Consider the following 14022-nt stretch of genomic DNA (forward strand, 5'->3'; position numbering starts at 1 on the left):
CCCGACGTGGGACTCGATCCCGGGTCTCCAAGATCACGCCCTGGGCTGCAGGCGGTGCTAAACCACTGCGCCACCGGGGCTGCCCTACATTTACATTTCTGAGAAAGTAATGTGACCAAAGATAACATAGGAGCATTTAAAATATTAGATAAGTAATTTAATCAAGAAAATGTAAGAATGCTAAATGTATTTGTTCATAAGAATAAGCCTTCAAAAATTATTTTTAAATATTATTTTTTTATTTTATTTTTTCCTTAAAGACTCATTTATTTATTTGAGAGAAAGGAGAAAGAGAAAGTGCACCCAAGTAGGAGTGGCAAAGGGAGAGGGAGAGAGAATCTCAAGCAGACTCTGTGCTGAACACAGAGCCTGATGTAGGGCTCTATCCCCTGACCCCAAGATCATGACCTGAGTGGAAACCAAGAGTCAGAAACTTAACTGACTGTGCCACCCAGAAACTCCTTAATTTTATTACTTTTTAAAGTAATCTCCACACCCAATATGGGGCTTGAACTCAAAATCCCGAGATCAAACATTGCATGTTCTATCACCTGAGCCAGCTGGGAGCCCCCCCCCAAATTATTTTAGTAATTAATAGACTAGATACAAAAACGGTAAGGGTATAGAAGACACCACGAACATCATCAGCTAACTTGATTCAATAGATATGCATAAAACATTGCTCTGGATTACAGCAGAATGCACATTATTTTCACCTACACATGGAATATTCAAGATAATAAACTAAATGCTGGGACATAAAATTAATTTCACTTATTTAAAAATTGAATTATACAGAAAATAGTCTCTAATTTCTAAATCATAAATTTTAAGCTACCCTACAAAACCACAGACATTTAAATTTTACAGGACACTTAAATTATCAAAAAGTAAGAGAAGACATGAGGAAAACCAATAAAGGATAAACTGGGAGCATAGTTTTGTAAAATAGGTGAGGGTGATTTAAATATAGCACTATAAAATGCAATACATGAAAATGGATAAACATATTCTAATTAAACTTGAAGACTTCTATTTCATATACCTCATGGCAGCCAAAATTTAGAATTAAGAAAGATTGAGAGAGGTTTGTCTTCTGGGGAAGATGGCAAAGTAGGAAGATCCTAAGCTCATCTTGCCCTATGGATACTCCTAGATAATATACACTTCAGTGTAAAAAAACAAAACAAACAAACAAACAGAAAATGACCCAAAGACTGATAGAACAGACTCTCCACGGGTAAATATAGAGAAGAGGCCACGTTGAAAGGGGTAGGAAGGACAGAGACACGGTAAGGAACCAAACCAACCCACAAGACTATGGGAGGGAGGGACACTGTAGGCAGAGAAGGGAGAGGAGCAGACTTCACACCAGGCACCCCAGACACCAGGAACCCACAATGGGAAAACTAATACCCATATTTGGCTTCGAGAACCAGAAGGGCTTAACTTCCTGAGTTCTTGAAATCAGGGATGGTTAACAACTGGAACTTTAAAAATAAATCAGTGACCTTGGAGGGCAATAGAAAACAGAGTCCCTGACCTTAAAGAGACAGCATAAAAACAACCCCATTGAGATACAGCATAGAAGCAGCAGTTTTAAAAATGCCTGATATGTACTGAAAGGAGATTTATTTGCTGGTTTCAGAATATGTGCTGGAGGTGCAGATTTTTTTTTTATTTTTTATGATAGTCACACAGAGAGAGAGAGGCAGAGACCTAGGCAGAGGGAGAAGCAGGCTCCATGCACTGGGAGCCCGACGTGGGATTTGATCCCGGGTCTCCAGGATCGCGCCCTGGGCCAAAGGCAGGCATTAAACCGCTGTGCCACCCAGGGATCCCTGGAGGTGCAGAATTTTCAGGAGACTGCTCCAAGGATTTTAAGAGTTGTCAGGTACCGTTTTCCTCTGCTGCACCCCCAAGCTAGTTACACAAACACCTGCAGGAACCACCACAGTATGAACCCTCTCCACGTAGCTTGCCATTGGCACACCCCACTCTCTCCAGTCCAGCCTCACTGGAGTCCCTCCAAAGTGGCTATAGGTCCCCTGCAATAGCAGACCAGTACAAACCCTGTTAGCACAATGTGTGTCATGCTGTCTGTGGACCTGCTCTACAGGAGTTCTCCAAAGTGACTTCAGTTGCTCTCCCACAAGCAGAACAACACAAACCTTGCTAACATGCCTGCATTCTCCAGCCGACCCACCCCTCCAACACTCCTTCTGCAGGATTCCATCAAAGGTGGTGCCACAAGCGTGGCAGGGTACAGGCAGTCTGGACAGGGGCCAGCACCACTACAAAGTGACTTCTGTCCTGGGGAGAAGGAAAGATAACCACACATACCAGCTTGACTGTGGCCCCAGCACTGGGTTGGGGCAGACATTTGGGCTTATTTTAGGCCACACCCACCACTGACGGCCTCTCTGGACGAAACAGTGTCCCACTATTCATTGTGACTGCAGCTCTGGCAAATGCCTGGTCTGACTCAACTTAAGCCAAGGTGGCCCCAGACTGCTCCATTAACAATAAAGGGACCAAATTCTGCTCACAATAGTCAGAGAACATTTGCAGATTTACTGAACTGAAAGCAAAAATGGCTCAGCCAGCCACAACAGTAGGGTGCACATAGCACACGTAGGGGACACTGCTGAGGCATCATGGTCTGGTGAATAGGTGACATTGCACTGCAGGGCATGACAGGACCTCTTCATAAGGAATACATCACCATTAAACCAGCCCTAGAAGAAATGTTAAAGGGAACTCTTTTAAGTGGAAAGGAAAAACTGTAAACGGGACTAGGAAAAGTAGGAAGATCAAAAGCAGTAAAGTTAAGTATATCTATAAAAATCAGTAAAGGGATTCAGAAAATAAAAGGATATAAAGTATGATTCCATAGATTTAAAATGTGGAGTGGAGGGAAGAGGATTAAAGAATGAGTTCAAACTTGTGACTCTCAGCTTAATATGGACTGTTATATGCATAAGATATTATATATAAACCTAATGGAAACCAAAAATGAAAAACCTGTAATAGATATGCAAAAATGGGGAGGAGGAAGAGGGGAGAAATCTGAGCGTATAACTAAAAAAGCCAGAAAATAATGAGAGCAGAGAGCAAGGGAAGAAAGGAACAGAGAAGAACTACAAAAATAATCACAAAACAAGTAACAAAATGGCAAGAAGTACATACCTATCAGCAATTATGTTGAATGTAAATGGATCAAATGCTTCAATCAGAAGACTTAGGATGATGGATTGGGTACAAAAACAAAAGCAAGGCTCAAACTGTATACTGCCTATAAGAGACTCATTTTTTACTTCAAAATACGTACAGATTGAAAGGGAAGGGCTGGAAAAGCATTCATCACATAAATGGAAGTGCAAAGAAAGCCAGGGTACCAATACTTATGTTGGACAAAATAGGCTTTAAAACAAATTCTGTAACAAGACATAGCAAGGCACTGTATAATTATAAAGAGAATAATCTAACAAGAAGCTATAATAATTTTAGTTATTTATAAACCCAACATGTGAACACCCAAATACATAAAGCAGCTAATAGCAAACATAAAGGGAATAATTGATAGTAATAAAATAATAGTAGAGGATTTTAATATCCTAATTACATTGATGGACAGATCAAACAAAGTCAAGGAAACAGTGACTTTGAATGATACATTGGACTAGATGTATCTAACATATATTCAGAACATTCCATCCTGAAACAACAATGTATTTTCTATTCAAGTGTATGTGGAACATTATCCAGAAGAGATCATGTTAGGCCACAAAACAAGTCTCAACAAATTCTTAAAAAAAAAAAAAAAAAAAAGATTTTATTTATGTGAGAGAGAGTGAGAGCCAGAAAGATCAAAGAAGGAGAAGCAGACTCACTGCTGAGCCAAGAGCCTGAAGCAAGGCTGGATCCCAGGACCCCGAGATCAGGACATGAGCCAAAGGCAGGTGCTTAACCGACTGAGCCGCCCATGTGCCCCTCAACAAATTCAAAAAGTGTAGTCATACCGTGCATCTTTTCTGACTGCAATGCTCTGAAACTAAAAATAAATCACAAGAAAAAAATCTGTAAAGAATACAAACGAATACACAGAGGTTAAATAACATCCTACTCAACAATGTATTGGTCAACCAAGAAATCAAAGAGGAAATAACAAAATACATAGAGACAAATGAAAACGAAAACACAATGGTCAAATCTTTTGAGATGCAGCAAAAGTTGTCCTAAGAGGGAATTTTATAGCAATACAGGTCTACCTCAAGCAGCAAGAAAAATCTCATATAAACAACCTAATCTTGGGATCCCTGGGTGGCTCAGTGGTTTAGTGCCTGCCTTTGGCCCGGGGTGCGATCCTGGAGTCCCAGGATCGAGTCCCGCGTCGGGCTCCCGGCATGGAGCCTGCTTCTTCCTCTGCCTGTGTCTCTGCCTCTCTCTGTCTCTCTGTCTATCATGAATAAATAAATAAATCTTAAAAAATAAATAAATAAAAATAAACAACCTAATCTTATACCTAAGGGAGCTAGAAAAAGAACAAACAAAACCCCAAACCAGTAAAAGGAAAGAAATGATAAAAATTAGAGCAGAAATACAATAGAAATAAAAAAAATAGAACAGATCAATGAAACCAGGAGCTTGCTTCCTTGAAAAGATGAACAAAACTGATAAACTTTTAGTCACACTTACCAAAAATAAAATTAGGGGCACCTGGGTTCAGTTGGTTAAGCATCTACCTTCAGCTCAAGTCATGATCCCAGGGTCCTGGGATTGAGTCCCACATCAGGCTCCCTGCCCTGCAGGGAATCTGCCTCTCCCTCTGCCACCCCCCAATCATATCATATCCATTCTCTCTCTCTCTTTCCCCCTCTCCCCTCTCTCCCTTCCCCTCTCCCCCCTTACCCTCCCTCTCTCTCTCAAGTAAATAAAGTCTTTAAATTTTTTTTAGAGAACAAAAATTAAAAAGGGAGAGAGGATTCACACAGAATCAGAAACGAAAGAAGAGAAATAATAACCAAAACCTCAGAAATACAAAGGATTTTAGGAATATTATGAAACATTATATGCCAACAAATTGGATAATCTAGAGGAGATAGATAAATTACTAGAATCATATAACCTCCCAAAACTGAACCAGGAAGAAATAGGAAATTTGAACACACTGATTACCAGCTTTGAAATTGAATCAGTAATCAAAAATCTCTGGACAAAGGAAAGTTCAAGACCAGATGGCTGCACAGGTGAATTCTACTAAACATTGAAAACAGAGTTAATGCTTACTCTTCTCAAACTGTTCCATAAAACAGAAGAGGAAGGAAAGCTCCCAAATTCATTGTACAGGCTAGAATTACTCTGGTACCAAACCAGATAAAGACAATACAAGAGAGAGAGACAGAGAGAGAACTATAGGCCAATATCTCTGATGAACATAGGTGCAGAAATTCTCAAGAAAATACTAGTAAACTGAACCCAACCAAACATTTTAAAACATCATTCACTATGATAAAGTGGGATTTATTCCTGGGATACAAGGTGGTTCAATATTTGCAAATAAATCATTGTGCTACATCATATCAACAAGAGAAAAGATAAAAACCATGCAATCATTTGAATAGATGTAGAAAAAGTGTTTGACAAAATACAGCATCCACTCATGCTAAAAACCCTCAACAAAGTAAATTTAGAGGAAATATACCTCAACATGATAAAGGTCATATCTAGAAAACTCACAGTTACCATACTCCATGGTGAAAAACTGGGAGCTTTCTCCCCTAGGATCAGGAGCAAGAGAAGCATGTCTACTGCCAACCACTTTTATTGAAAATAGTACTGGAAGTCCCAACCAAAGCAATGAAGACAGCAAAATAAAAGGCATCCAAATTGGTAAGAAAGAAGTAAATCTTTCACTATTTGCAGAGGATGTAATACTTGATATAGAAAACCCAAAAGACTCCACCAAAAAACTACTGGAATTGACAAATGAATTCAGGAAGATCACAGAATACAAATCTATTGCATTTTTATGCACTAATAATGAAGTGGCATAAAGAAAAAATAAGACAATCTCATTTTATGATTGCACCAAAAATAATAAAATGCCTAGGGATGCTCTTAACCAAGGAGGTGAAAGACCTATACTATGAAAACTGTAAAATACTGACGAAATAAAGTGAAGATCCCTGAAACAAATGGAAAGATACCACATGTTCATGGATTGGGAGAATAAATATTGTTTGTTTGTTTGTTTGTTTTTTTGAGAATAAATATTGTTAAAATGTTCCTATTACCTAAAGCAATCTACACATTTAATGCAATTCTTATTAAAAAACAACAGCATTTTTTTAAAGATTTTATTTATTTATTCATGAAAAACACACACAGAGAGAGGCAGAGATACAGGCAGAGGGAGAAATTAAATCAGGGGCTCAGTCCCAGATTCTGGGATCAGGACATGAGCCAAAGGCAGACGCTCAACCGCTGAGCCACGCAGGCGTCCCCCCCAACAGCATTTTTCACAGAACTAGAACAAATAATCCTAAAATTTGTATGGCACCACAAAAGACCCCAAGTAGCCAAAGCAATCTTGGAAAAGAAGGATAAAAATGGAGGTATCACAATCACAGATTTCAAGATATACTACACAGCTCTAGTAATCAAAACATTATGGTACTGGCAGAATAATAGACATATAGATCAATGGAACAGAATAGAGAGCTCAGAAACCCACTACTGTACAGTCAATTAATCTTCAACTCAGGAAGCAAAAATATCCAAAGAGAAAGACTTTTTAACAAATGGTGTTGGTGGGATGCCTGGGTGGCTCAGTGGTTGAGTGTCTGCCTGTGGCTCAGGGCATGATCCTGGAGTTCCGGGTTCAGGATCGAGTCCCACATCGGGTTTCCTGATAAAATCTTTGAAGAAAAAAAATGGTGTTGGGACACCTGGGTGGTTCAGTGGTTGAGCATCTGCCTTTGGCTCAGGGCATGATCCCGGAATCCAGGATTGAGTCCTGCATTGGGCTCCTTGCAGGAAGCATGCTTCTCCCTCTGCCTGTGACTCTGCCTCTCTCTGTGTGTCTCTCATGAATAAATAAATAAAATCTAAAAAAAAAAAAAAAAAAAAAGGTGTTAGGAAAACTGAACAAGTATATGCAAAACAACGATCACTTTCGTACACCATATGCAAAAATAAACTCAAAATGAATGAAAGACCTAAATGGAAGACCTGAAATAAAAATCCTAGAAGAGAGCAGCACAGTAGTAATTTCTCTGACTTTGGCCATAGCAACATTTTTCTAGATATGTCTCCTAATGCAAGGGAAGCAAAAACCAAAATAAAATACTAGGACTACATCCAAGCAAAATGTTTCTGCGAAGCAAAGTAAACAATAAAGGGTTAGTATCTAAAATATATAAAGAACTTGTATAACTCAACACCAAAACCCAAATAATTTAGTTAAAAAATGGGCAGAAGACACGAACAGACATTTCTCCAAAGAAGACATCCAACTAGCCAATGGGCCCATAAAAGGCTGCTCAACATCATTCATCATCAGGGAAATGAAAATAAATAAACTACAATGAGTGATCACCTTACACCTGTCAGAATGGCTAAATTAAAAAACACAAGAAACAACAAGTGTTGGTGAGGATATGGAGGAACAGGATCCCTTGTGCACTGTTGGTGGGACTGCAAGCTGGCAAGGTGATATATATATATATCTATCTCCAAAGGAATATTATTCAGCCATAAAAAAAGAATGAAATCATGACACATGCAATAATATGAATGGATCTAGAGAGTATATTGCCAAGTGATATTGGTAGAGAAAGACAAATACCATATGATTTCACTTTTATGTGGATCTTAAGAAAGAAAACAATGAAACAGAAAACAAGACTCTTAAATATAGAGAACGAACATGGTTACCAGATGGGAGATGGTGGGAAAGCTGAAGAGGATTAAGAGTACACTTACCATGATGAGCACTGAGAATTGTGTAGAGTTGTTGAATCACTATATTGTCCATGTGAAACAATTATATTGGAATGGGGGGGTTGATATCTCCAATGTCTAAAATTGTGAAAAGATCAACACATAGTCCATACAAAAAAATAGTATTAATCAGAGCAAGAAATAAGACTAGTCTAAATGGGCAAAACATGAGTGGTCAATGGAAGGGGGAACCTAAGTGGCCATTAGACATATGAAAAGATAAGCACACTTAAATTTAGAAATTCATGCCAAGTACAACTGTCTTTACAGAACACATAATAGAGTGTAAAGATGAACTCATCTGAAAACTTTACTAGAACTAACTCACAAATGTAGATACAAATAGCCCTGAGATAATATTAATAATGTTCAGCAGCGTATAAAATGTACTGTATACCGGGATCCCTGGGTGGCGCAGCGGTTTGGCGCCTGCCTTTGGCCCAGGGCGCGATCCTGGAGACCCGGGATCGAATCCCACGTCAGGCTCCCGGTGCATGGAGCCTGCTTCTCCCTCTGCCTGTGTCTCTGCCTCTCTCTCTCTCACTGTGTGCCTATCATAAATAAATAAAAAATTTAAAAAAAATGTACTGTATACCATAATCAAGAGAAAGATACTCCAGTGATGCCAGGTTGCTTTAATATTATGAAAAGAAACAATGTTATCGGGATCCCTGGGTGGCGCAGCGGTTTGGCGCCTGCCTTTGGCCCAGGGCGCGATCCTGGAGACCCGGGATCAAATCCCACGTCGGGCTCCCGGTGCATGGAGCCTGCTTCTCCCTCTGCCTGTGTCTCTGCCTCTCTCTCTCTGTGACTATCATAAATAAATTTAAAAAAAAATTAAAAAAAAAAAAAGAAACAATGTTATCTAACATGAGCTGCTTAAAGAAGAAAACGTATCAATTTGTGCAGAAAAATCACTAGCATAAATGAATGTAATAGTGCTATGTATAGGTTCTATCCCTTTACATATAAGACATGTATAAGAACTCATGTAAGATGTAGATATAGATGTGTATAAACTGTAGTCTGTATGTCAAAAATATGTAGAACACAAAAATTGAATGATGAAATTTTTACAGATCAATTCTATAGCATCACGTAGTAAAAATCTTAGGAATGAATATGATGAAATCTGTTTAAGTTCTTCCCTTAGGGACACTTGGATGGCTCAGCAGTTAAGTGTCTGCCTTCAGCTCAGGGCATGGTCTTGGAGTCCCGGGATCAAGTCCCACATAGGGCTTCCTGCATAGAGTCTGTTTCTCCCTCTGCTTAAGTCTCTGCCTCTCTCTCTCTGTGTCTCTCATGAATAAATAAATAAAATATTTTAATAATATATTTTTAAAAATAAGTTCTTCCTTTAACACTTATTTCCAAATACCTTATTGAAAACCACAAAGTTGGAGATCCCTGGGTGGCTCAGCGGTTTAGCGCCTGCCTTTGGCCCAGGGCGTGATCCTAGAGTCCCAGGATCGAGTCCCGAGTCAGGCTCCCTGCATGAAGCCTGCTTCTCCCTCCTGTATCTCTGCCTCTCTCTCTATGTCTATCATAAATAAATAAATAAATAAATAAATAAATAAATAAATAAATATAATAAATAAATAAATAAATAAATAAATAAATAAATCTTAAAAAAAAAGAAAAGAAAACCACAAAGTTGTGCTCACTTCGGCAGCACATATACTAAAATTGGAAAACCACAAAGTTGTCTGAATATTACTGAAAACTTCATTGTTGAAACCTACAAACACTTCTGCTGAGAGAAGTTGAAGGTGTCCTAAATAAATAGTATGATATTTTCCATAGAACTCAGTGGCTTAACTGTTTCTCCCTAGAAGTGTATAGTATCTCAGTCTTCAATATTAAGGAATACTGTCCTCTTGGACACGGAATCTGGTGACAGTCAGGAATTTAGTCTGAGCTTCCATTGACTACACAGATCTACCTGAGGCTCAGTTTACCTTAGTGTGACAGTTGGAGAGGTTTGGGAGGGGGGTGAGTTTCTAGTTCCCACAGGAGATGACCACTTGGAACCCTCTGAATCGAGAGTGCAGGCTAAAAGGATGTGGGTGATCCACAATTGCTTTCTTTCCTCCATTGTGATGGGTTTGAAGTGGTATTGGGAGAGTGACCAGAGGATAGCATATAGTTCCTCAGACAACAATCCCAACCACCCTGTGTTTTGGATACTACTATTTTCCCTCACATCAGCAATAAGGAAATGGAGGCATAGACAGGTGAGGCTTCCTGTCCAAGGACCAGAATCAATAATGGGGTTACTTGCTGTAAACCCAGGTAGCTTCCCTCTAGAGCTCAGGCCCAGAAGTCAGATGCCATCTGCCAGATTCCATTTTCAGTTTGAACCCAAACACCATATGGTTGGTTATAATTCAAGCTCAATGTTGGTGAATTTGAACATAAAATACAGTAGAAATGTGCTACAAAATTTGAAATGAAGTCCACCCTAAGCTGCTATTTAGTCCTGAGGAAAAAATATTTCTTAAATTGTAAATCTTGAGTCATCTTGCTTAGAAAAACATATCCTTAGTGCAACAGGCTACCCCAAATGTATAACAGCATTTTGTATGTTTGATTTTTTTTTCCTGAGATAATTTTGAGTGTCACAGATTGTACATGCTATGCCATTCTGAAAATTTTTAATCATTCCTGTTAAGGCTACTTGTTGGTCTGGGGTATGTGTGTTTGAATTTTGATAGATAGTGTCTTTAACTCTGCAAATTGACAACCTGGACTCACTTTCCACTACATGGTACATAAGAGCTCAGGTTTGTGGTGATGAGGACCATATCCAGCCCTCGCTATGCACCTTGCACCATTTTTAGTGCTTTATATATAACATCATCAAGATATATGAACTACTTTTTCCTGCTATCTTAATGAGTGCAGTGTTATGTGTGAGGAATATTTAAATATCTTCACAGAGTTCTGCCAGGAAGGTTTTGTGTTCATTTTTCATTTTATATCACGGAGGTAAAACTGTTCCCCTTGTGTCCCAAATTAGGAGGAGTGAAGCACACCTGGGTGGCTCAGGGGGTTAAGTGTGTGACTCTTGGTTTCAGCTCAGGTCCTGTTCTCAGGGTCCTGGGATCCAGCCCTGGGTTGGGCTCCATGCTCAGTGGGAGTCAGCTTGTGGATTCTCTCTCTTTCCCTCTACCCCTCCTCCTGCTCATGCTTTCTCTCATAGATAGATAGATAGATAGATAGATAGATAGATAGATAGATATTTTAAAACAGTTAGGAGGGGTGAGGCTGGTATATACAAATCCTGAACCTCCAAAATAGCCAGATACAGTTCATTCATGCTTAGGATATGGGCCACCTGCTGGAGACTTGAGAAGGAGGCTTGAACTGCAAAATGTAGCTTAGGAGTGACTGGCAGGCTCAGCATACTTTAGGCTTTCAATAAATGATTCCTTTGCCTTCTACATTATTACCACCTGGCTTCCTTTCTGAGCCCTGTGGAATGGTGGTTACTACAATACCCAGAAGGTTGTACATGGTGAGGTGTCAGTTCCTGGCCAGTGATGGCCCAGGAGAGGGGGTTAGGCTGTGAGGGCACAGCATGTGTGTTATCAATAATATAACAGCCTCCCAAAGCTATCGATGTTCTGATCCCTTGAACCTCTGGATATGTTAACTCATGTGGCAAAAGGGACTTTATGTGTGTGATTAAGTATATTAACATGAGAGATCATCCAATGGGCCCAGTGTAGTCACAGGAGGATAGAGTCAAGATTTCAGGAAGTAGGGAAGCCTGGGTGGCTCAGTGGTTGAATGTCTGCCTTCCACTCAGAGCATGATCCCAGGATCCCGGATCAAATCCCATATCCGGCTCCCTGCATGGAGCCTGCTTCTCCCTCTGCCTGTGTCTCTGCCTCTGCCTGTGTGTCTGTCATGAATAAATAAATAAATCTTTTTTAAAAAAGATTTCAGGAAGTAAACAGGTCAGAGTGATAATAATTGCTGACTCTAAAGACAGAGGAAGGGGGCAAGGAGCTAAGGAATGCAGGAGGTCTTCAGAAATTGGGAAAGGTAGGAAAACAAATTCTTCTGAGGAACTGCCAGACAGAACACAATTCTGAGGACATCTTGATTTTATCCTAGTGAAGCCCATTTTGGATTTATAATCTTTACAAGTATAAGAAGATAAATTTGTGTTAACTTAAGCCACAAAGCTGGTTATGATTTGTTACAGCAGCTATAGGAAACTAGTAGTGTGCAGCAGAGAATTGAAAGAAGGCTGAGGGTACCTGAAATATGCATGTAGTTCTGGGTGCCTGCAATTGAAGAAAAGGTCCAGATGGGGAGACCTTCTGGCAGGAATGGAGGCTTTCCTTTGGCAATTAGGGCTTAGAGGTTTGGGACAAGATGGGATCCTGGGTGTATTGACAAGCGTTCTCTCCACGTTGTATGCAGAGTGACATGTGAGGAGACTGGTGTGATGTCTGTGGTGTGAGTGAGAAGAGTCACGGTAGGTAGCTGAAACTATGAGGGAGGTGTGGTCTGAGAAGTGATCTGCACGAGAGGAGTGTAAACTGATGGTCCTGCATCCCCATTCTTGGAGGCTTCCATGAGAATAGTGAGCCCAGGTTTATGTCTAGGGGGTATGATTTAGGGTACCCCAGGGGGATTGGCTGGCAAGTAGGGAGTGGGTAAGCATGACATTGTTATGGGTGGATAGAGTGGGGATACTCAGTCAAGAAACTTCCCTGGACCTTGCTGGCCATGTCATTGCAGGGCTGTGTGATCTCTGAGGACGTGTTTGTGTACTTCTCCTGGGAAGAATGGATACTCCTTGATGATTCTCAGAGACTTTTATATCAGGATGTGATGCTGGAGAACTTTGCACTTTTAGCCTCACTGGGTAAGGTCTGCATGCCAATACCATCTGCTTTCTCTTTTTTCTCCAGAGACTGCTCTGTCCTTCCCATGGTCAGATCATAGGCACTGCTTCCTTACCTGATCTACCAGGGTAGATGCTATGGGTGTCAGGAGTGTTCTCACCTCTTAGCTAGCCAGTCCTAAAGCCATGCAGCAAAGGAATTGGGAGTTACAAGGTGTGGTTTGCCCAGTCAACCCCACAGTCTTGGTCATTTTCAAGCCTGTTGAATCTGTCCAGAATTAGGGTACCTCTGTGCCTAAGGTTCTGCTCCCTTTCTCCAGGTGACATTTTCTGGGACTTAATTTTTTTTTTTAAGATTTTATTTATTTATTCATGAGAGACACAGAGAGGCAGAGACATAGGAAGAGGGAGGAGAAGCAGGCTCCATGCAGAGAGCCCAGTGTGAGACTTGATCCTGGGACTCCAGGATCATGCCCTGAGCCAAAGGCAGATGCTCAACCACTAAGCCACTCAAGCATCCCATCTGGAACTTAATTGTACCAGGAGTTATAGGCACTCACATAGTCACTACTTAAGGGGACCTTTGTGCTGTTTCTCCAAAACCTTCCTTCAAGGTTTAAAAAAAAAAAAAATTTAAAAGACTTTATTCATTTTAGAGAGAGAAACAGAGAGAGCATGAGCAGGGAGAAGGGGTAGAGGGAGAGAGAGAATACCAAGCAGATTCCACACTGAATGCAGGGCCCTATGATCCCATGACCCTGAATCATGATCTGAGTCAAAACCAAGAGGCAGAAACTCAACCAACTAGCCACCCAGTTGGCACACACACCCCCCGCCAAGGGTTTTTTTTTTTTTTTTTTTTGTAATTTTTTTTTTAAACTTAGGGAGTGTTCAGTGTTATAGGATGCTCACCTGTCCTATGTCTCCCTTAGGAATTGCATCCTCACGATCTCACTTAGTCACACAACTGAACCCAAGGGAAGATCCCCAGATGCCTGAACAGGTGAATATGAACCCAGCCACAGAGAGAGAGGCTCAGAAGGGACCTGGACCTGGTGAGTAGATATGAGGAAAGGGGATATCAAGATTGGATTCAAAACTATATTAACTTTTCACACCAGTGTTCAGCTTCAAGGCTGGTGGCTACACAAAATTTC

General features: G+C 40.4%; 1 protein-coding gene across 1 annotated transcript in view; it reads left to right on the plus strand.

The window, feature by feature from the left end:
* LOC112643345 (zinc finger protein 671) overlaps positions 1 to 14022 on the plus strand; it is a 65026-nt gene that overhangs the window by 44277 nt on the left and 6727 nt on the right. The window contains exons 6-7 of the mRNA XM_049108288.1: positions 12760 to 12886; positions 13798 to 13920. Coding sequence (XP_048964245.1) covers positions 12760 to 12886; positions 13798 to 13920 — 250 coding nt within the window. The remainder of the gene's footprint in view (positions 1 to 12759; positions 12887 to 13797; positions 13921 to 14022) is intronic.

Source organism: Canis lupus, chromosome 1, assembly GCF_003254725.2.
Source record: "Canis lupus dingo isolate Sandy chromosome 1, ASM325472v2, whole genome shotgun sequence".
NCBI lineage: Eukaryota > Metazoa > Chordata > Mammalia > Carnivora > Canidae > Canis > Canis lupus.